The sequence below is a fragment of the Culex quinquefasciatus genome, chromosome 1 (assembly GCF_015732765.1).
Source record: "Culex quinquefasciatus strain JHB chromosome 1, VPISU_Cqui_1.0_pri_paternal, whole genome shotgun sequence".
NCBI lineage: Eukaryota > Metazoa > Arthropoda > Insecta > Diptera > Culicidae > Culex > Culex quinquefasciatus.
Genome location: NC_051861.1, coordinates 116,931,638 through 116,952,678, shown reverse-complemented (window position 1 = coordinate 116,952,678; position 21,041 = coordinate 116,931,638). Strand labels below are relative to the sequence as shown.

At 33.6% G+C, this 21,041-nt stretch overlaps 1 protein-coding gene across 2 annotated transcripts; it reads right to left on the bottom strand.

Moving 5' to 3' along the window:
- Positions 1-318: 318 nt before the first annotated feature.
- Positions 319-19,886, bottom strand: LOC6051501. 2 transcript variants are annotated; one of them, XM_038248495.1, is made up of 2 exons: positions 19,312-19,886; positions 319-5,268 (listed from the first exon to the last, which is right to left on the bottom strand). In XM_038248495.1, exons 1-2 carry the CDS (start codon positions 19,399-19,401, stop codon positions 3,292-3,294), a joined length of 2,067 nt encoding a protein of 688 aa, XP_038104423.1. In that variant the 5' UTR covers positions 19,402-19,886; the 3' UTR covers positions 319-3,291. The 2 variants fall into 2 exon arrangements, with proteins under 2 accessions (XP_038104423.1, XP_038104424.1); XM_038248496.1 differs by lacking the exon at positions 19,312-19,886 and adding an exon at positions 9,989-10,134.
- Positions 19,887-21,041: the final 1,155 nt, after the last annotated feature.

Below are 21,041 nucleotides of genomic sequence, written 5' to 3'. Positions count from 1 at the left end.
GTGAACTCTCACTGCTGATAAGCGCGTCCCGGCGGATTTGTTTTGGTTGGGTGATTTCGTCACTCGTTGCCGGTTAGACCGGCTAGAGACGTCAAATCTTGATAGTTGGCGTTATTTAATCACGTTTTCATTAGTTGTTTGAGGTTAGAATACAATGGCGTAGGTCATCGAAGCATTTTCTGAGCAAATTACCCTATCAGATCTTGGAAATGATTTGAATCGTTACGAGCGTCATCATAATGGTTTGTTTACCCTTGGGAAGCAACCCCCATTATGGCAAATGTGACATTTCGGAAACTGTGTAAACAAAACAAAGAGTTTTTCATCTCAAAGAATTTTTATTGATTTCTCAACGCCACTTGTTCTTCCGCCTGCTTATTCTCAATTCAAACATCAAACTTTGGTTACTTTCTGTTTTGCTGCTTTTTGTTTAATGTCGCAAGAATGTCCTTTCTGCCATTGTTTACCGAGTGTGTGTTTACGTGAGTTTTTGTGTTTGTGTGCGGGAAAAAACAACATCTTTCTCTAAAAATAAGCACAACTTTTATTTGGGTAGCGGATTGGTCTGAAACTGATAAGCAGATTATGGTTCGACCAAAACAATGCACCGTTGGGGGTGAAGTGAACCCAAAAATAAGTTATCTTGTTATTGTTTGGTTGCCGGTCCTTGTTGCCGACTGTTTCAGCGCGTAGAAAGTGACAGTTTGGTTTGTTTATTTTATATTTACATCAACATAGCAGTAAAACAACACGATTTCTAAAGTATATTTTTTTAGTAGATAAACGTTATTGCACTTTAGATTTGCCCGTTGCCACGCGCAAATTGTCAAACGGATAGAATACTTAAATTTAACCTAATTTCCGATGGCGACATATTTTTCGTTTTGTTGTTATCAGTAACGAAAAAAAAACGAGTTGGTTTATCAGCTTTAGTCAGCTAATCTTCCGTAATTGCTGGGGGGCTCCAAGTCAGCTTCACTTAATTGTGTTTTTCGGACTAAGCTTACATTTCACTTTGGAAATAAACTTTGTTATCATTGGCTGGGTGTTGGAAAATCATTAAATTGGTCAAAGGAGCCAAGTTTTTGACTAGTTTAAACAAATTTCAATCGAAAGTTGTGCATTTTCATCGATATTCTAACGAACATTAAAAATTACTCAGTTTTCGTTAAAACTAACTAACTCAAAAATTAGTAAAACGCTAAATGTCAGATTGTGTGAAATTAACTCAAAATTTAAGTTAAATTTATCCAATCTGAAATTTGTTCAATTTACTCATTCCTGAGTAGGTTCAGTTTTGACGTCAACTCAGCGATACTAAATTAAAGTGTTTTAAACGTATATTTCAGAACATTAATAATTCCTTTTTAGAGTGTTCTTAGCACGCATAGTAGGGCGATAGATTTTTACATGGTAACCAAATTAGTCTAATATAGAAATCTCGCATGAAAAACAGGACAAAAAGATATGGTAACTTGTTGTGTTTTAGTTAAATAGTAAGAGTTATTCAATATAATACAAGTCCGCGCTGATGTATAGTTGCGAGTGTTTCTGTGTGAGTTACACACATTCAAAATCACTCAATTTTCGCCTAAACCGAACCTACTCAAAAATGAGTAAAAATGGCAAATGTCAGATTTCAGTGATTTTCACTCAGAATTCAGAATTCAAACTTGAGTGAAATTCTCCAAAATCTGACATTTGCTCCCATTACACATTTCTGAGAAGGTTCGATTTTGATGAAAACTGAGTAATTCTGAATGAGTGTGTTATTCGCCTTACTTGATTACATTGAACTAAGTACTTAATGTCAGAATCGATAAACGATCAAAGTAGGCTCCGTTCAGCCTGCCCTCAAATGTGTGTCTGTGTGTTTGTGTGTGCTTACTTTGTACAAGTACATCTAACTAATACACCTAAATATCTTGCCGCTTGTTTAATCTCAAGATTTTCCACTACTTTTAGATACAATATAAATTTTTAAGTTCACCCCGATTTACGACCTTCTCTGTTTACTATGATTTCTGCTTTTTATTTATTTTCTTCTTTATTACTATATTTTACGGTGAAAAGGCATCTTTTACTGTGTGTTTTTAAATCATTTCGTCCCATTCACTTTTGTTTTTTGTTTTCTTCAAATATTTAATCGCTTGTTTACTTTTTTAAGTCGTCTGGTTGTGAATGTTTGCGTGCGCTTCTATCAAACTACTAAATTTAAATGTGTAAATCTGGTTGGTTGCAGCTGCAGCTCTTTGCTCTATTGCGTTATTATGGTTTCGATTGTTTACCTTTTGTTTTGGGTTTTTGCTTGTGTTAGTGTTAAGCCGTTTGCGTTTCGTTTCTTTGCTTTTGTTTTTGTAGGAAACTATAAGCTAACTGGTTCTCTTTTTGCGTTCACAGTTTTTGTTTATTGTGTGTGTTTTTAGTTCGCCTTGCTGTTTTTTTTGGTTGTGAGAGTGTTGGTGTGATTTGATTCTTTGTCTTTAGTTAAGTTTACTAGTTTTTTGTTGTTGTTTCTACTGTATTACTATTAGTAAAATGCGTTGTTCTGTCGCGTTGATTGGGAATCTGTTGTTAATATTGCATACACACGTTCAAAATCAATCAGATTTCGTCAAAATCTTGAGGCTAAATGTCAATTTTTTGAAATTTTGAATTTAACCCAAATCTTACAAATTGTTCGATTACTCATTTTTGGGTTAGTTTTATTCTGACGAAAAATAAGTGATTTTGCATGCAAGTGTAGTTAATATTTACGCTGTTGTAGTGGTTGTTCATTCTGCAATCTGACATTTCATGCAAAACAATGTAACAGGACTTAACATTGTTTTGCTTGATTTTATATGAAATTATTATTTTTTTGCTTGATTTTTTTTTGTGATTTGGAACTTTTTTGTGTCATATTTTCAACCCAAATTTTTTAAAAAAAGTTTTTATCAAAAATGTTTGCGCAAACACAAAAATGGTGCATTCTAAGTTGAACGTGTATCACGCGAAGCGAAATTTTGACAGTTGTTGCATTCGGCTCTTCAGTCATTTGACAGCTGCGAAGCGCATCGGACGTGGTTTTGAAGAATTTGTGCCGCTTTTCGACAGACTTTTGGGTAGCAGGTTCGTTTTATTTATATTGTAGAGACATAAACCAAGCAGTTTTCAGGAAGTTGATTTGCGGAATGTTCCTCTTTTTCAAGCAGTGACATAACCAAACTTTTCGGCACCCTCAGCAAACGTCAAACCATACAAATTTGTTGCCGGATCGTGGGATTCCAGCCTACTTGGTTGAAACTCGCTTTACACGTTCTGCTCGCCATCCTCGTCCTGCTCGTTCAGCAGCAGCGGGCTGTTGTCCCCGATTGCCCCAGTTCCGGACCCACCCGGCGGAAGGGCCGTTCCCGGCGTGGTCGGCGCCGATTTGGACATCCAGCTGCAGCGGCTTCGGCCCCGGCTCAGCAGTCCAGCTGCGGCTGCGCTGGCCACCGCCGAGGGACTCCGCAGGGAGCGACCCGGCGCCGCCGCAGGTCCCTGGTTCTGGTTCGACGAGATCGGGATGTACATGGCTTTGTGGCCACCGAGCGAGGATCCCTGCGAGGGTGCCTTGCAGAAGAACTTTTTCTTGCTGATCAGCGAGGAAGGTCGCCGGATGTGGCTGGTGCCGGCGGTCGGTGCCGTCGCAACGCTGCTGACGTTGATCGAGCCGTTGGAGGCGTTTGTGGATGGTCCCGGGGGAGGTTGCGGGTTGATGATGATGATCCCTTCGCTGGTGCTGTTCGTCGCGCTGATGTTCTGCAGCTGGCGGATCTGCTCGAGCAGTTCGCGCACTTCCACCGTTGGGCTTGTGGCTCGGGGTGGAGAGTCTGGCGTTCCGAGGTTCGCCAGCGAGGACACGTTCGAGCCGGTGTTGGATCCGATGTACGAGCTGCGCAGGCCTTCGAATCGCTTCGCCAGCTCGACGTTTATGGGCGAGTCTTCGCTGTTGGCCGTGAAACCGGAAGAAGGTTGATGGTGCGCTTGGAACTGGGCCTGCTTCTGCTGCTGTTGCAGAATCTGGCAGCACGTCTCCAGGCTGCGCCGTAGCGCGTTCAGATCCTGGTACTCGTGCTCCGAGTTGGCCGGAATCGTTATCGAGATGCCGCCAATCGAACCGCACGAGCTGTAGATGTTGGCCGCGCCGGTTGTGCTGTTGTTGTGCTCGCTCAGCTGCGATTGTGCCGTCGGCTGGGCACCGTTCAGACTTCCCTCGATCGAGCCGTTCCGGCTGGATTGTGCCGTCTGCTGCTGCGGAAGCTGCTCCCGCTGCGAGTAGATCATCGGGTTGGAAGCTTCGCTTACGGCGCTACAGCTATTGTTGTTGTCTCTACTGCTGTTATGTACACTGAACCGGTAGTGGTCACTCTGCGAGCCGGACATCTGCGCCGAACTGGCCGACTGCTCGCCACTTCCTTCGCCGCTGTTGTTGTGACTGCTGTGCCCGTTGTTGAACTGGACACTCTCGGACGTCCGCAGGACAATTCCGTTCGCCCCCAAAAATCCCACGCCGTAGTAGTTGGAGTTGGGAACCGAGTTGGGTCGATGGCTGGCGGTCGTCCCCTCGAACGTACACGCCTGCTGCGATGCAGACCGAGGCATCCCCCCATAGTTCCGGACCGACATCGCCGACAGGTCGGGACTGGCCGCCCGCGAGTACGGCGGTGGAACCAGCGTGTTCGCCTCGTTCGCCGTACAGATGAAGCTGGAGCTGAGCGAGTCCACCGTGCTCGTCCCGGACATTGACCCGACCGGGCGGACAATGTAGTTCCGGAAGTACTGCACCATCAGGTAGTTCGCTCCGCCATGGTTCCCGCTCTTCCCGGTGTCCCCACCACCAGTATAGCTAAACACCAGCGGGTACAAATCCGGTTTCGACGTGACCTCAGTGTACGGCGGCGGCGCGTGGATGTGGAACGAGTTGCACCGGCTGTACTGCGGCGGCGCGTAACACGACCCGGCCGAATCGCCCTCCGACTGCGAGTGATGGCCCGGGGAACCCCAGCCGCACAGCTGGCGGCGTTTCTTCCACAGGGAACAGGCACAGAGCAGCGCCAGCACGATCGCCAGCAGGAAGCACCAGAAGTACCAGTGGTTGATGAAGAACAGATTCAGCACGTGGTCGGTGGCCGGGGTCGGCGTCCGCGGGGCACTGGGCGGTGCGTACAGGTAGCAGCAGCCCTGGGCGCAGCATTCCTTCGGGGGTAGGCAGCGGTGGCCACCCTCGCAGAACCGGGCCGCCACCTGGTGGGGGGAGGGAGGGAAAAGATTGAGGTTAGAAATGGAAGTTAAGATATCTTAAAGAGTCATTCCACGACGTTAAGAAAAGCCTAGTTTTTACTCAAATTTAATGTAAACAAAAACAAGAATGATGAACTTCTTCGATAGAGAAATGTCAAAACAAATTTGCATCCGGATCTTTTTCGGAAGAGATCAAATGAACTGGCATCAAATTCGTACTGATTTGACGTTTGCTGAGTGTATCAAAAAGTTTGGTTATGTCACTGCTTGCAAGAGCTTAACAACTTTGACTGAGGTTTTGACAACGGACGTCAGAAGACTACGCTTTGACAGCCAAAGCGACCTCAGTTTTGAAATTTTTAAATTTGGGAATGTGAAATTGTTTAAAGCTTATTTTTTAGGCTTTCTTGGAGGCTTGGCTATTTTAAATTTCATTTTTTTTGAATCCTTCGCTTTTACCCAGTCAGCTCATCGGAATTCTGAAACGGAATTCAATTCGAATCGTTTACGTATTCCGTTTCGAACGCAACAACCGATACGTACACGGAATCGGTTGTTGCGTTTTTTGGCCTATCTACAGTCACTTAGCTTAGAAATGTTAAGTAAAGTAAATCAATAAGATCCTTGGAAAAAGTACGTAACTAACGGCCGTCATCTATAATCAACCTAGAAAACTTGTTCAATAAGATTGACAATTTCAAAAATTTTATGAGTTTTTGATTTTTTTAGATTTTTAAGAATATTAAAAAGAATTTAAAATTTGTTTTTGAGATTTTCAGAATTTTAAGATTTTTTATTTAATTTTGTGAATTTTAAGATCATTAAAACCTTAAAAAAAGAATTTTAGGATCATTACGATTTTCATTTCCAATGTGAAATTTTTAAAAATTTGAATTTCTAATGTAACATTTAAAAAAAAATAAATGTAAAAATTTCAAAAATTTAAAACGTTTTTAAAATTTAAGGAATTTTTAAAATTTTAAGATTTTTTTTGTTTGAATCATTTTTAAGATTTTTTTTTGTATTTTAAGATTTTTTATAATTTAATAAAAATTAAGATCTGTAAGATCATTAAAAAAATTAATAAATAAAAAAATTAAAAAGTTCTAAGAATTTTAAAAATCATCATTAAAAAAAATTATGTAGACATTTTAAAGATTATACAAATTTTATTTTTTTTAAGTAATTTTAAAATTTTTAAGAATCATAATAACTTAAGGTTTTTTTTTAAATTTGAAAAAAAATGAATTTTTTTTTGTATTATAAAATTTTTGAGAAATTCAAGACTTTTAAAATATTTTAGTATTGTAAGATCATTAAAAAAAATCATAAAATTAATAAAAAAGAAATTTTAATTTTAAAAAATTTAAATAATGTGAAATTAAAAAAAATAATATTTTAAGAATTTGATAAACTTTAAGAATTTTAAAAATTCCAATAATATTTTTTTTTATATATTAATGTTAATTTTTTAAAAATTCTGAAGAATTTTAAGATTATTTTTTAATTTTAAGAATTTTATTTTCTGTTGTATTTAAATAATTTTTTTTTTTTTAAAATTTTAAAAATTTTAAGAATTTTAAGAACTTTGAGAATTTTAAGAATTTTAAGAATTTTAAGAATTTTAAGAATTTTAAGAATTTTAAGAATTTCAAGAATTTCAAGAATTTTAAGAATTTTAAGAATTTTAAGAATTTTAAGAATTTTAAGAATTTTAAGAATTTTAAGAATTTTAAGAATTTTAAGAATTTTAAGAATTTTAAGAATTTTAAGAATTTTAAGAATTTTAAGAATTTTAAGAATTTTAAGAATTTTAAGAATTTTAAGAATTTTAAGAATTTTAAGAATTTTAAGAATTTTAAGAATTTTAAGAATTTTAAGAATTTTAAGAATTTTAAGAATTTTAAGAATTTTAAGAATTTTAAGAATTTTAAGAATTTTAAGAATTTTAAGAATTTTAAGAATTTTAAGAATTTTAAGAATTTTAAGAATTTTAAGAATTTTAAGAATTTTAAGAATTTTAAGAATTTTAAGAATTTTAAGAATTTTAAGAATTTTAAGAATTTTAAAATTTTAAGAATTTTAAGAATTTTAAGAATTTTAAGAATTTTAAGAATTTTAAGAATTTTAAGAATTTTAAGAATTTTAAGAATTTTAAGAATTTTAAGAATTTTAAGAATTTTAAGAATTTTAAGAATTTTAAGAATTTTAAGAATTTTAAGAATTTTAAGAATTTTAAGAATTTTAAGAATTTTAAGAATTTTAAGAATTTTAAGAATTTTAAGAATTTTAAGAATTTTAAGAATTTTAAGAATTTTAAGAATTTTAAGAATTTTAAGAATTTTAAGAATTTTAAGAATTTTAAGAATTTTAAGAATTTTAAGAATTTTAAGAATTTTAAGAATTTTAAAATTTTAAGAATTTTAAGAATTTTAAGAATTTTAAGAATTTTAAGAATTTTAAGTATTTTAAGAATTTTAAGAATTTTAAGAATTTTAAGAATTTTAAGAATTTTAAGAATTTTAAGAATTTTAAGAATTTTAAGAATTTTAAGAATTTTAAGAATTTTAAGAATTTTAAGAATTTTAAGAATTTTAAGAATTTTAAGAATTTTAAGAATTTTAAGAATTTTAAGAATTTTAAGAATTTTAAGAATTTTAAGAATTTTAAGAATTTTAAGAATTTTAAGAATTTTAAGAATTTTAAGAATTTTAAGAATTTTAAGAATTTTAAGAATTTTAAGAATTTTAAGAATTTTAAGAATTTTAAGAATTTTAAGAATTTTAAGAATTTTAAGAATTTTAAGAATTTTAAGAATTTTAAGAATTTTAAGAATTTTAAGAATTTTAAGAATTTTAAGAATTTTAAGAATTTTAAGAATTTTAAGAATTTTAAGAATTTTAAGAATTTTAAGAATTTTAAGAATTTTAAGAATTTTAAGAATTTTAAGAATTTCAAGAATTTTAAGAATTTTAAGAATTTTAAGAATTTTAAGAATTTTAAGTATTTTAAGAATTTTAAGAATTTTAAGAATTTTAAGAATTTTAAGAATTTTAAGAATTTTAAGAATTTTAAGAATTTTAAGAATTTTAAGAATTTTAAGAATTTTAAAAATTTTAAGAATTTTAAGAATTTTAAGAATTTTAAGAATTTTAAGAATTTTAAAAATTTTAAGAATTTTAATAATTTTACGAATTTTAAGAATTTTAAGAATTTTAAGAATTTTAAGAATTTTAAGAATTTTAAGAATTTTAAGAATTTTAAGAATTTTAAGAATTTCAAGAATTTTAAGAATTTTAAGAATTTTAAGAATTTTAAGAATTTTAAGAATTTTAAGAATTTTAAGAATTTCAAGAATTTTAAGAATTTTAAGAATTTTAAGAATTTTAAGTTTTTTAAGAATTTTAAGAATTTTAAGAATTTTAAGAATTTTAAGAATTTTAAGAATTTTAAGAATTTTAAGAATTTTAAGAATTTTAAGAATTTTAAGAATTTTAAGAATTTTAAAAATTTTAAGAATTTTAAGAATTTTAAGAATTTTAAGAATTTTAAGAATTTTAAGAATTTAAGGAATTTTAAGAATTTTAAGAATTTTAGAAATTTCAAATAATTTAAGAATTGTAAAATTTAAAAAAAATTATGAATTTTGCAAATTTTAAAAATTTTAAGAATATTAAAATTCAAGGAATTTTAATTATCTTAAGAAATATTTTTTTTATTTTATGATTTTTAATTTTTTTAATTTTTTAAAAAAAAATTTGAAGATGTTTAAAATTTTTAAGAATTTTTCGAATTTTTTAATTTTGTAGAGTCAAAAAGACTACAATTTCAAATTTTTTGATTGTCAAAAATTTAATTTTAGTCAGACATGTTAAAACACCGTTTGAAAAGGGTTTAAATTGAAACTAGAACGTCAAATTTCTTTAAAACTGTCGTGAAATGACTCAGAGGAAATTTTAAGTATCAATGTTTATGTGCGATAAATAAGATATGAAAATAGAAGACGTAATAGAAATTTAATCTGTCACAAATTAAAAAAAACTCAAATTTGCAAAAAAAAAATAACAAAATTTCGGAAATTGCTCAAAAAATTTAAAATAAAACATAACTTCATTAAAAGTCGTTCAAAGGAAAAGTAAAAAAAAAGGCTAGTCAGTGTTGTAATCCATAAAAATAAGTTCAGTGCAGTCAAATCACATCCATCTACCAGAACATTATGCAAAAAATGAGAAGAAAAAACAACATAATCAAAGGTTGTTATAATTGTTGGTTGCTGGTTTTGGTTGTGGTGGTGGTGGCGGTAGGCGCTGGAAGAAAAATGCTGCAGTCAGCAGCATCGTCATCTAGGTAGGCTGTGTTCGGGTGTGTGTGTGTGTGCATTTAGGGGCTTTTTGGTGCACTTTGAAGGAGGAGGAAAAAATAAGAAGAAGGGAACAAAAAGTGCATCATTTTTGCAGCCATTCGGGGGGCAAGAGTTCAGCATAGCAAATGGAAAAGGTTAAATGTTGGAATAACGTGGTGAAATCAGTTTGCAGGTTATGATGATGAATGACTTTTGCGAATGATTTTTTTTTCTATGAAAGAGGTGAGTGATGTGAGTCATTGGATTTAAGCAAAACATTGAATTATTTGTTGTGCGTTTAATTTCATTCCGGTGCTTTTAAAAATTAATCTACAGATTTTGAGAATAATTTTGGATTATTTAAAAAGAAATGCTATTTACGACTGAATCTTTTCTATGCATTTGCTGATTAATTTTGACAGATTTGCAGCACCTTCTTCCTCTTTCAAATTGCACTAATGATGTTTCAAATTGAAGTGTCTTTCCTGTTCACACAACTCATTCTTAAAAGTATTTTCTCCTCCAACACACACACAGAGAAACATAAACACACATTGCCACGTGGTCAGCACGTTGTCGTCGGTTGTCCTGCTAACCCAAACAGAAGGAAATTCATGGCATGCTGCAGACTTTCCACCAGACTGTTTGTCGTCACCACCCGTTACGGCCTACTATGTCTATGTGTGTACTGATTCTGCTGCTGCTGCTGCTACTAAAAGCTGATTAAGTGCCACACTACCGCCACCAACGTTGGACCACTATGGACTAACCTTAAAATAAATTAATATTGAAAAATTACATTAAAAAAAAAATCAACATAACCCCATCCATTACTCTGTCAAATGAACCGAAAATAATTGGGTCAAATAAACGAGTGACTCAAATTGTGTATTTATTTTGCAATCGAAATACCCCCAACCGAACTTCAATTCTATCTATCCACGTGGAATTTCGATGGCATACATTTCTTGTTCTTTTTTTTTCTTCCTTTTTTATACACATCATCTTCAAGGATATTTGGGTTTGGGTATCGTACGATATGGGGAGACTCTTTTTGCGAGGTGAGGGGTATAAATGTAAGGTTACACATTACGTATTGTGAGAAATTTGATAGAAGTTCAAGGGCAGAAAAGCTCGATTTAGGGCAAAATTATCTACGTGGAAAACCCCCATTTACGCGCTAGTGTTGAAGCTCTATGTCAATTTTTGTTTACACTGGTAAAAAACATGATTAAAAATAATTTCTGATCACTTTTTTTCATTTTAATGAAAAAAAAAAAAAAAATACAGGACAACCTTTTTTTATGGATCAACTATGGTCCTCTTAGAACAAGCTGTCAAGGTTATTTTTTTAAATTGATTTAAAAATCCATGTTAAATCCTTTGGGGTCGTACAAAGGGTCATTGGACTTGCAAAAAATAGCATTATCGTTGTAAACAATAATATCACCGATTTCAGCCTAATTTTAAAACCGCAAAGGATTTCAAAAAGGATATTAAAATTAATTTAAAAAAAAATACTTTTCGGCCCTTCTTGACAGAAAAGGTCCTATTTGACAGCTCGTTCAAAAGGTCCATAGTTGATCCATCGAAAAAAAATTGTCTTGTAGATTTATTTTTTTGCATTAGAATGAAAAAAAAAAGTGATCAGATATGGTTTTAATCGTGTATTTTTTTACCGTTGTTTATAAAAATTGCAATAGGGCTTTAGGACCTTATTTGGAGAAAAACCAATGAAAAAACTGTTGCCACCCGAATCTTTTGCATTTTTTATACGGATTACATTTTTTGAGTGCCTTCCGCATGCGGGCCCAAAGAAGCCATTTTGCATCATCATTTGGATATCATTTTCCATACAAATTTGACAGCTACCCATACAAGAATGGCAGGCGAAAATTAAAAAAAAAATATCTTTTGAAGGAAATTGTTGATCCATTTAGTGGTTTCGGTAAACATGGAGGTATAAATGAGGACTACACCGAAAAAATATACACGGAAAAAATGCTGATATTAAAAATCACTTTTTGTCACCTAAAATTGATATCCAAAACAAAAAATTGGGGACCATGCCATCTTTTTAGAAAATTCCCAAGCAATATTTTTTTTCAAAAACTCAAGTTAAAAAAAATAAAAAAGCACAAAAAAATGGCAGAGTAAAATCTATTTTGCAATCAGAAAGAGCTTAGATAAATTTGGATAAAGTGTGCCGATTTCAAGTTATAGCAATTTTTGTGCATTTTTTATTGCGCAATTCCCACTAACTTGGACTTAACACTAAATTATTGCTATCGATCGCACTTTTGCAACTTGTCAAACTGTTTGTGAAATTTTGAATTTCCTCAAAAATGATCAAAGCGAGCCGATGTTGCTCGCTTGTTTTTCAGCTGTTAATCGCAATTCTAAAGTGCGAATGTCCAGTTTGGTGGAATCTGCGACTGGAATTGTAAATAAACAACTATTGATGCCTAGTTTTTCAAATTCTTGCACGGAGAGACTGTGCCCAGAAATTTTAACAATTAAAATTGTTGATTTTACTTTCGTAAATTTTAACAAAAACGTACTTGTTACTGCCAATATTCCGTTAAAATAACTAAAATTCAGTAATAATTTAATAACCTGTTTGTTGAAAATGCTAGAGGCAAAAAGCTAACAGATTTCCGGAACTCGAATGAACGTGCTCGACTGATAGCTTTTGTTTTAGGAAAATCAAAAATTTTGTTGGTTGAATATAATTAACAATTGGTTGAATATTTAAAAGATGAACTTGGGTTTGTTTACGTCTGTCATTTGAAGTCAGGATTCGAACGAGAGCGGTCGATTTGTTGAGTTTGTGTTGTTAATTATGAAGTGAGAGGATGTGAAAGGTGAAAATCACACTATTTGGCTAAGTTGAATCGGCAAATCGAAGTGCACACTGCTGCAACTGTGAAGGTGGAATTGGTGAGTAAGTTTGTTGATGATTTCTTTGCAGGTGATAAACTGTGAAGAGCAAGACGAGAACATTCGCAATGGGGACCTCTGATGCGAGGGGGCTTTATGATAATGTTTGGAGGAAAGAGAGGGGCAGTGGAAGGAAGATGCGGGCGAACTCTTGCACGGGCAAATTTAACAAAATATTGGTTAATCTAAGTAAGTATGGGTTTAATTTTACACAACATTTTATCTATTGTGATTTTAAGTAGAAAACTGAATCATCAGGAACCTTCGTGCTTACGATGGATACAGTTTAAATGAACCATTATTTTTTCAGAATCATCAACCATAAAATACATGGAAATGTGTACACATTATATCAAAATAAAAATTCGATGGTGGGAAATGTCTAAAAAAAAAAAAAATTATAAAAGATATACAAAAGAAGATATTAATATTTTAAAAATGCTGTTGAAAAAGACTGCTCAATAAACTGGTAAGTAGAACTCAAAATATTGTTTTCAGGAATCGGAGTACGTTGAATAAATTGAATCAAATGCAATGAAAGTGTGTTGCCAAAAGTAGTTGTTAAATTAGTGCAAACTTGGTAAGTAGCATTATTGATATTTCTTGTTAATAATTACATTTATTTACGTTCCTTTTATCAGTTTAAAGCCGAAATTATTTTTTTTATTAGATTAATAATAAATTTCATATGTCTATTTGCAGCAAAAGGTTCACCTTGGTGTAAATTGTGTGTCCAACCACAAGAAAAATAACTAAACATGAGACCGTTGTAGATGATGACGACTTATCGGATGATTTCACAGTGATGGTAAGTGAATAAAACACTTAATTGTATACAACATAATAAAAATATAAGCTTAAAAATTGGTGAAAATTTTACTCGGTTTCTACTTTTAAGGAATTTACGAGAAATTAAACATCTTTTTTGAACATTTTTAACAAAATTTGTAAAATGCTTTTTTTATTAAATTTTTTTTAAACATTAATCAAACTTAACATGTTTTATAATAACAATTAAAAAAATACAAATAATACAAGTACAACGAATTAATTTGTGAGGCATTATTACAAAATTAACTGCAAATTCAATAAAAATATTGCTAACAACAGCTAATTACTGACTACATGTACGAATATTTTTCTGTATTCAAGCAGACATTTGTTAAAAATATAGCTAGAAATTCGGCCCAGCCTGTATCGTTAAATAATTAAAGAAAATATATATGGGTCATTCCATCTCAACTGTGCACGAAAAAGTGCAAATTTGAAAATTACCCTCTCCGATCCTGCTCAAATTTGGCAGGGCTGTTGATAGTATCAAAACATGCAAGAATCCCGAATTTCATCCAAATCGGACCACCCCCTCCATTTTTGTACCTCCCCAAAAAATCGACTTTTTGCAATTTTTGAGCAAAACCCCTATTTTCAAATGGCGATAGCTCAGGAACCACAAATCATAGAAGGTCAGTCTTAGACTCAATTTTAAAGGAAATTGGACGTAGAATCCATTTCCGTGATCAAAATTTTGACTTATTATTTTTTTCTACCTGTATTGCACAATTGAAAACTTTAAGCGGCCGTATCTCAAAACACTGCTTCCAGCAGATGCGGCGAATGAAGCTGATGTAGGTAATCTCAAAAACTCAAAACTTTAAAATTCGATATCTCTGGAACGAAACATATTCATTTCTGTCAATAAGTGATTCTTATGTAAATTTGGCCGGGGAATACGATGGTAAGGTCAAATTAAAAAAATAACATGGGGTGTTTTAAGATACGGCCGTTTAAAGTTTTCAATTGCGCAATACAGGTAGACAAAATAAATTAATCAAAATTTTGATCGCGGAAATGGATTCTTCGTCCAATTTCCTTCAAAATTGAGTCGAAGACCGACCTTCTATGATTTGTGGTTCCTGAGCCATCGCCGTTTGAAAATAGGGGTTTTGCTCAAAAATCGCCAAAAAGTCGAATTTTTGGGGAGGTACAAAAACGGAGGAGGTGGTCCAATTTGGATGAAATTCGGGATTCTTGCATGTTTTGATAGTATCAACAGCCCTGCCAAATTTGAGCAGGATCGGAGAGGGTAATTTTCAAATGCTGTTCCGCTTCAGATGGAATGACCCATATAGACACTAACATAAATTATGTTTAAATAAGAAATGTTTTGTTACAAACCACTAATAATTTGCTGCAGGCAAAAATATTTCAGTTGATACAACGAAAAAAAAATGTTAAAAAATAGTTGAAAAATATTGTCCAGCCTGTTTTTTACAGAATATTTAACAATATTTCAGCTGAAAACAAAAAAAATAGTTAATTTTCTGAAAAAAATATTCTAGCAGTCGACTGCTAGAATTTTTTTTCGGTCATTTAACCAACAAAAATGGCAATTCTAACTATTTTTTTAGTTACTTTTACCTACTGGTGGTCAGCAATTTCGAGTTAACAAAATCAACAATCGATTGTTGAAAAAAAGCTGTGTAAAAAATTAACCCATACTTTTAGTTAAATTAACCAAGAATTTCTTAGATTTGCCTTGGCCGGTCTCTCCGTGTGTTGTCAAAAGTGCGGGCAAAATCCAAGCTACAGTGCAAGGATCAATAAGTCGCGATTTTAATTTTTTGGGAATGGTGCTCATGTCTGCCCATTAAAAAAAAAAATAGATTTTCTCATTGTTCGTATTACTGGAGTTTTTTTTTAATTTCCAGTTTTTGCTTTTTGGGTGTTTTCGAAACCGCATTGAGTCAGGGGTATTAAAAAACACCCAAAAAGGCAAAAACTTAAAATTTGGTTTATTGGACCTTTTTAAAAAAACTCCAGATTTGTATTCGTATGGAGGAAAAAAATATTTTTTTTCAGTGTTGCCCAATAAACCCTCGTATTTTGGTCTCCAATATCTCGGGAACTAATGACCTGATTTAAAATGTTAAAAAAAAAGTAAAGTTTTGTAAAGTTTTTGTTTATTGTTTCAACAAAAATAAATTCGAAATTTATTAATTAAGGATAACTTTTTGATAGGGCTAAAAACACTTTTTCACATTTGATTATTTTTTATCTCAGCATCTATCAACAAAGTTTGAAAATGCGAAAGTTAGCTCAGCCTGGCCACTATTTAAAAAAAATATATTTGTGTTCTTTTTTATTGCAAATCAGATTTAACATTTTGAAACGAAGTCAGATTTTTGCCCTTTCTGGAATATCTGTAGAGATGGCATGTTTTTGTAAATCAATTTTTATTGACAAAAAGTACTGACTTTGAAAATCAGCAAAAAAAACCATACATAATTATTTTCAGTGTACAGTCCAGCCTCAATTATCCGAAGGCCTTGGCAAAATTTCACTTCGGATAATCAAAACTTTGGATACCTAATCGAATCACGAAAAAGATTTTTTTTTGAGTATTATTTTTTTTTTGTTGAGCTTTAGTATAACCTCCAAACTACTCTAAGGTGATTTAGAATGTTTAAATCCGAGATAGCGGGAATGAAATATTGAAAAAATGCATTTCTTCAATTTAATACGCAACCGACTATTAAAATTTTACTAAAATGGGGTCGCAGAACTCGATTCTGATGCTAAAAGTGTGATGATAAAAAATAAGAAAAAAAATTGTTCGTGATTCGATTATCCGAAGTCCCATACAAACCTTCGGATAATCGGAAAACATTTCTTCAAAAGATGAAGATTTTTGAATTTTCATATGACATTTTTGTATGAAGTGCTGCCAAATTTGAATGGAAAGTAATAAGGACAAACTGATGATGCAAAATGGCACTCAAAAAATGACAGCCAGATAAAAATACAAGAATAGGGTCCTAAAGCCCTATGTCAATTTTTATGTACAACGATAAAAAACACGACTTAAACCAAAAAAATAAATTGACAAGACAACATTTTTTCGATGGATCAACTATGGTCCCCTTGAAACGAGCTGTCAAGTAGGACCTTTTCTCAAAAGAATGAACACGAAGTTAAGTTTTCAAAATTGATTTAAAAATCCATTGTAAACCCTTTGTGGTCAAACGAAGGGTCAGTTTAATCAGGAAAATAATCTTAATCGTTGTGAACAATAATGTCAGAAATCTACACCCAAAACTGGCAGCGCTAGTCCGAGAGAATGATGGTCTCGAGTCGAGAGAATAGTGGTACCATTCACGGACGCAGAGAACACAGCTCGAGATGGGCGATAGAACTATTCTCTCGAGGTTCATTTGCAAAAAAAGTTCATCCGTCAAACAAAAAACCAAAAGTGTCGACAACGGGAATGGAACCAGAGACCTTTGACAAACCAATCCAATGACTTAGCTGCCTCGGCCACCACAGCTTGGTGACCAAGGAGAAGTTAGAAGTCGATGTATGACACTTGTTGGAGATTTATTGATTCAACTAACGAATGAACTCATTTGTTATGATGGTGTGAGTTGGTACCATTATAGAGGATAAAATCGTGACGTCAGAAATGAACTCAAATCACTCAAAGTTCATTTTGTGAGTGACTTTAACATTTTGGACTAGTTTGACAACTACCTCGTTCCTAGGTTTTCTATGGGTGAGAAAAGGAGGCGAATACTTTTTGAAAATCATACCTGTCAAAATTCCTAGCCTCAAAATTTTGTCGCGAGTTGCTTTTCTCCTCTATTCTATCGATTTTGGCACTGAGCCCTCAATAAATTTTGAGAGAACGATTATCTCGACTCTGAATTTTGGGTGTAAGCTTAATTTTAGGACCCAATTGCTCTGTAGATAGAATAAATATTATTTAGATAAATCCTAAAAATTTATGAAGTTTCTGTTAGACGAATCTATTGACAACAATCAGTTGATGTTTGAAGCCGATTTTTTTTTGAAATATTGTAATTAGCTTGAAACACGATTACAACAGGGTTGCTAAAATTGAGTTTAGATAGGTGATTTTATTAATTATAATGATACAGCTTATTTTTCTGAGCACAACTTGGAGTATTATGACGTTTTGTACGAGCATTACAACTCTAAATTTGATTTTAAAATTAATTTCTTAAATAAAACATTGTTAAATTAGATTCTTGAAAAAAATCTTCAAAAAATTAACTTTTCTTGAAAGAAAGTATTTTGTTTGACAGATCTTTCGAAGGAGGCTATAGTTAATTTATCGAAAAATGTCGACCTTTCCATTTCTTTTGCATGAAAATAAAAAAAAAAGTAGTCAGGAATGTCTCTGGCATGCTTTCTATCGGTGTATGTTAAAACTAATATTAGACTCTAAAACCATGTTATCTTACTACATTAGTTTTAAAAGTTAAACGCCATTCCAAATGATGCTCTAGAAATTACACAAAAATGGCCAATCTGATACAGAAAATCGGTTCCAGACAAGAATCGTGTTTACAAATGATCACGGTCCATACAAAAATGAAAAAAAAAAAAACTATCACAGCAAATTCTGGATTGCCATTCCAGTAAAAAAAAATAACTGAATGCGATTCAGTGATTATCACTTTAGCTGAAATTCGGCAATCAACAAAAACATTGCTGAAAAATCAGTTTCTGCATATCTGTCAAACTGAAATGTCATTTATGACTTATTGTTTGGATGCTGCCGAGAGAAAAACCTCTGTCAAATGTGTTGTACTTTTTAAATTGTAATATTTATAGACAAAGGTAAGAAAAATGTTCATAACAAATGCCTCAAAGCTAACTATTTTTGTTTTAGGTTTGGTATAAAAAACAGTAATGGAAACATTTTTTACGGCAAGCAAAATCAAATTTTGACAAATGATCTGTCAAACTGACACAAGAAATCTACTGAATCTTCAGCAAAAAAAATTGACGTTTCTTTTGCTGAAATTTCAGTTGTTTTGACAACCATTTAACTGAAATTTCAGTAAACTATCTGTCAAAGTGACACATGTCAGTTAACTGAGAATTCAGTAGAATCTAAATTACTGAATTTTAGTGAAAAAAATTTGTGCGAAGAATATCTTCTTCTATATATATAAAAAATTTGGATGGTTTTGTTCGAACGCGAATCAGTTCAATACGGAGCGTCGGATCGAGGTGCTCTTTGTTGCGTCGGGTTCGTATAAGCCGAAGGAAGGTTTATACGCTAACTAATTGACGCTTTGACCACTCTGGAACCGATTCCGGAACATCGGCAAATTGTATGAAAAAAGTTACGCAAAAACAAATTTTCATCGCAGGAGGCGGAATAAGCTAAAAACGTCAACAAACGAAAAAAAAGGCAGAACGAAGTTTGTCGGGTAAGGCTTGTTTTTACATAAAATTCCTGGCAACACTGTACAGACTCCCAAATCCCCACAAGCAATTTTAAATATTTCACCTCCTAATCAAACGATTTCCCTGACAAAAACCCCAAAGTGACAGGGTTCAAGGGATGCCCGCGCCAGATTGATCCCAAACCCCAAAAGTTGATGGATTGTCAGCTGTGAATAATACAGAAGCTGTGGGAATCCTGAACGAGAGGAAAAAAGGACACACATACACACACATGTGTCGCTGTTGTGACGTCTTTCGTCGAATTTGGTCACATTTTACCCCCCTCGGAAAACAGGACATCACAGCAGGCCACCATCGATTCAGCGATTCAGTGAACCGTTGAAGGGGGGGGGCATATAACAAACTCAAAAAAAAAAAAGAAAAGAAATGATGCAAAATGTACTTAGAAAAAAAGGAGAAATTAGATTCCGGAAAGAAGGTGTCTTTTCCCCTGTTAGGGGGATTAACCCCTAATCCCAATTTCGAGACACCAAAAATAGCCGACATACTAGATCGGACAGGGCAGCGATTCCGTAGAACATCATCAACAGCAGGCCACCGCCAGCGGTCGAGGGCACTCCGCCCCTGCTGGCCGTCATGATTGAAATTTCTTCGTGGTCTTCTTCTTCTTCCTCTTCTTCGATTTCTTCGTGGCGTGGCACTCTTTGTTTCTTTCTTTTCCTGTGCTTTCCCCTGCAAAATTTTCCTCAAGGTTTTCTTTCCGTGCCCTTTTTTTTCAAATCACCCAAAATTCATTGTTTTGCACTACATTGTCGCCTCCCCACCAAAATTTCACTTCCCCATTTTTCCTGCAACACACACGCCCCCCCTTTGAAAATCGCACGCACTTTAAGAAAAAAGAAAACGCCTGAAGGTAGGCCACGGCGACCGAGCCCGAAAGTAGGCACAGCTTCACATTATTCGCGGATTTTCGAGCGCGTCCAACGAAAGTACCACATTTCTGTACATTTTTCGATGTTAAAAAAGGCAAATTTCAGCTTTTTCGCGATTTTTTAACGGAGGAAAACTGCGCGACGGAGAAAAAACGATGACGGGCTCCTTTTTTCTTCTTCTTTTGTGTGTGTCAGAGAGTGGGGTTCGAATGAGACAGAGGGGCGACACTGTGTGTATACTTGCAGGCGCAAGGTGCATACAGACGGGGGAGGGAGAAGGAGGGTGTGGAATTATACCAGGTTGCGATGACAGAAGTTTATGGATTGTGGTCGAAATTTGGGAGGTTGCGCATGTGCAAGAATTTGTTGTTTATTTAAAATGACTGTTGAGTTTTATGATTTCATTTATGTGTTTCAAATTATTTCTATGATAAACTTCGTAATTTTTGAAAAAAAATCCCCTTCCAAATAAAATGTAGTTATCCTAGCGAATCTTTCGCCGAATGAGACTTTTCGCAGATGGACGTGTCGCCAAAAAGACATTTCGATGAGAGTTTTATAAGAATATAAAATTCATTGAAATATTTTTTTCAAAACCAACTAAATTTTAAAGAACTGGTTATGTTTAAAAGAATGCAATAACTAGAGGTGGGCAAAAAACAGCGAGCCGCCCAAAGAGTCGGTTTACTAAAAAGAGCGAACGAGCCATGACCCTAAAAAAAGAGCCGTGGTTCTTTTTGAATCTCCGCTCTTCTGAAAAAACCGTTACAAGATGGAATGGTTTTTAAACTTTTGAAAATTTTTAAGTTTATAAATCACTTCGTGAAATCGAATTACGAAACAAAATTTTTTTTTCGCTGTCTCATTTTTTATTGTCGAGCTTAGGTATGACCCCTAATCTACGCTAAAATGATCTAGAATTTTTAAATTTAGGATGGCGGCCAAAATAGCGGTGATGCAATGTTTAAAAAATGCATTTTATTATTTAATAGGCAATCAACAACTCAAATTTGACTAAAATGGGGTCGCAGAATTAAAAATTTATGTTTAAAAACAAGAAAATTAAAAAATACATACGAAAGCCATTTTTTTTTGTTCGTGATTCGATTATCCCTAGAGCAATTCTCTCAGATTTCGGTAATTCGATTTTTTATATTTTTTAAACCAGCTGAAATTTTTTGGTGCCTTCGGTATGCCCAAAGAAGCCATTTGGCATCATTAGTTTGTCCATATCATTTTCCATACAAATTTTGCAGATGTCTTTACAAAAATGATATATGAAAATTCAAAATTCTGTATCTTTTGAAGGTACTTTTTGATCGATTTGGTGTCTTCGGCAAAGTTGT

Bases quoted from the DNA above. Each gene is read 5' to 3' on its own strand.
- LOC6051501 (XM_038248495.1), bottom strand. From the start codon at position 19,401: ATGACGGCCAGCAGGGGCGGAGTGCCCTCGACCGCTGGCGGTGGCCTG. The intron at 5,269-19,311 runs GTATGTCGGCTA...TCCCCCCACCAG, and splicing joins TCGCTGCCCTGTCCGATCTA to GTGGCGGCCCGGTTCTGCGA.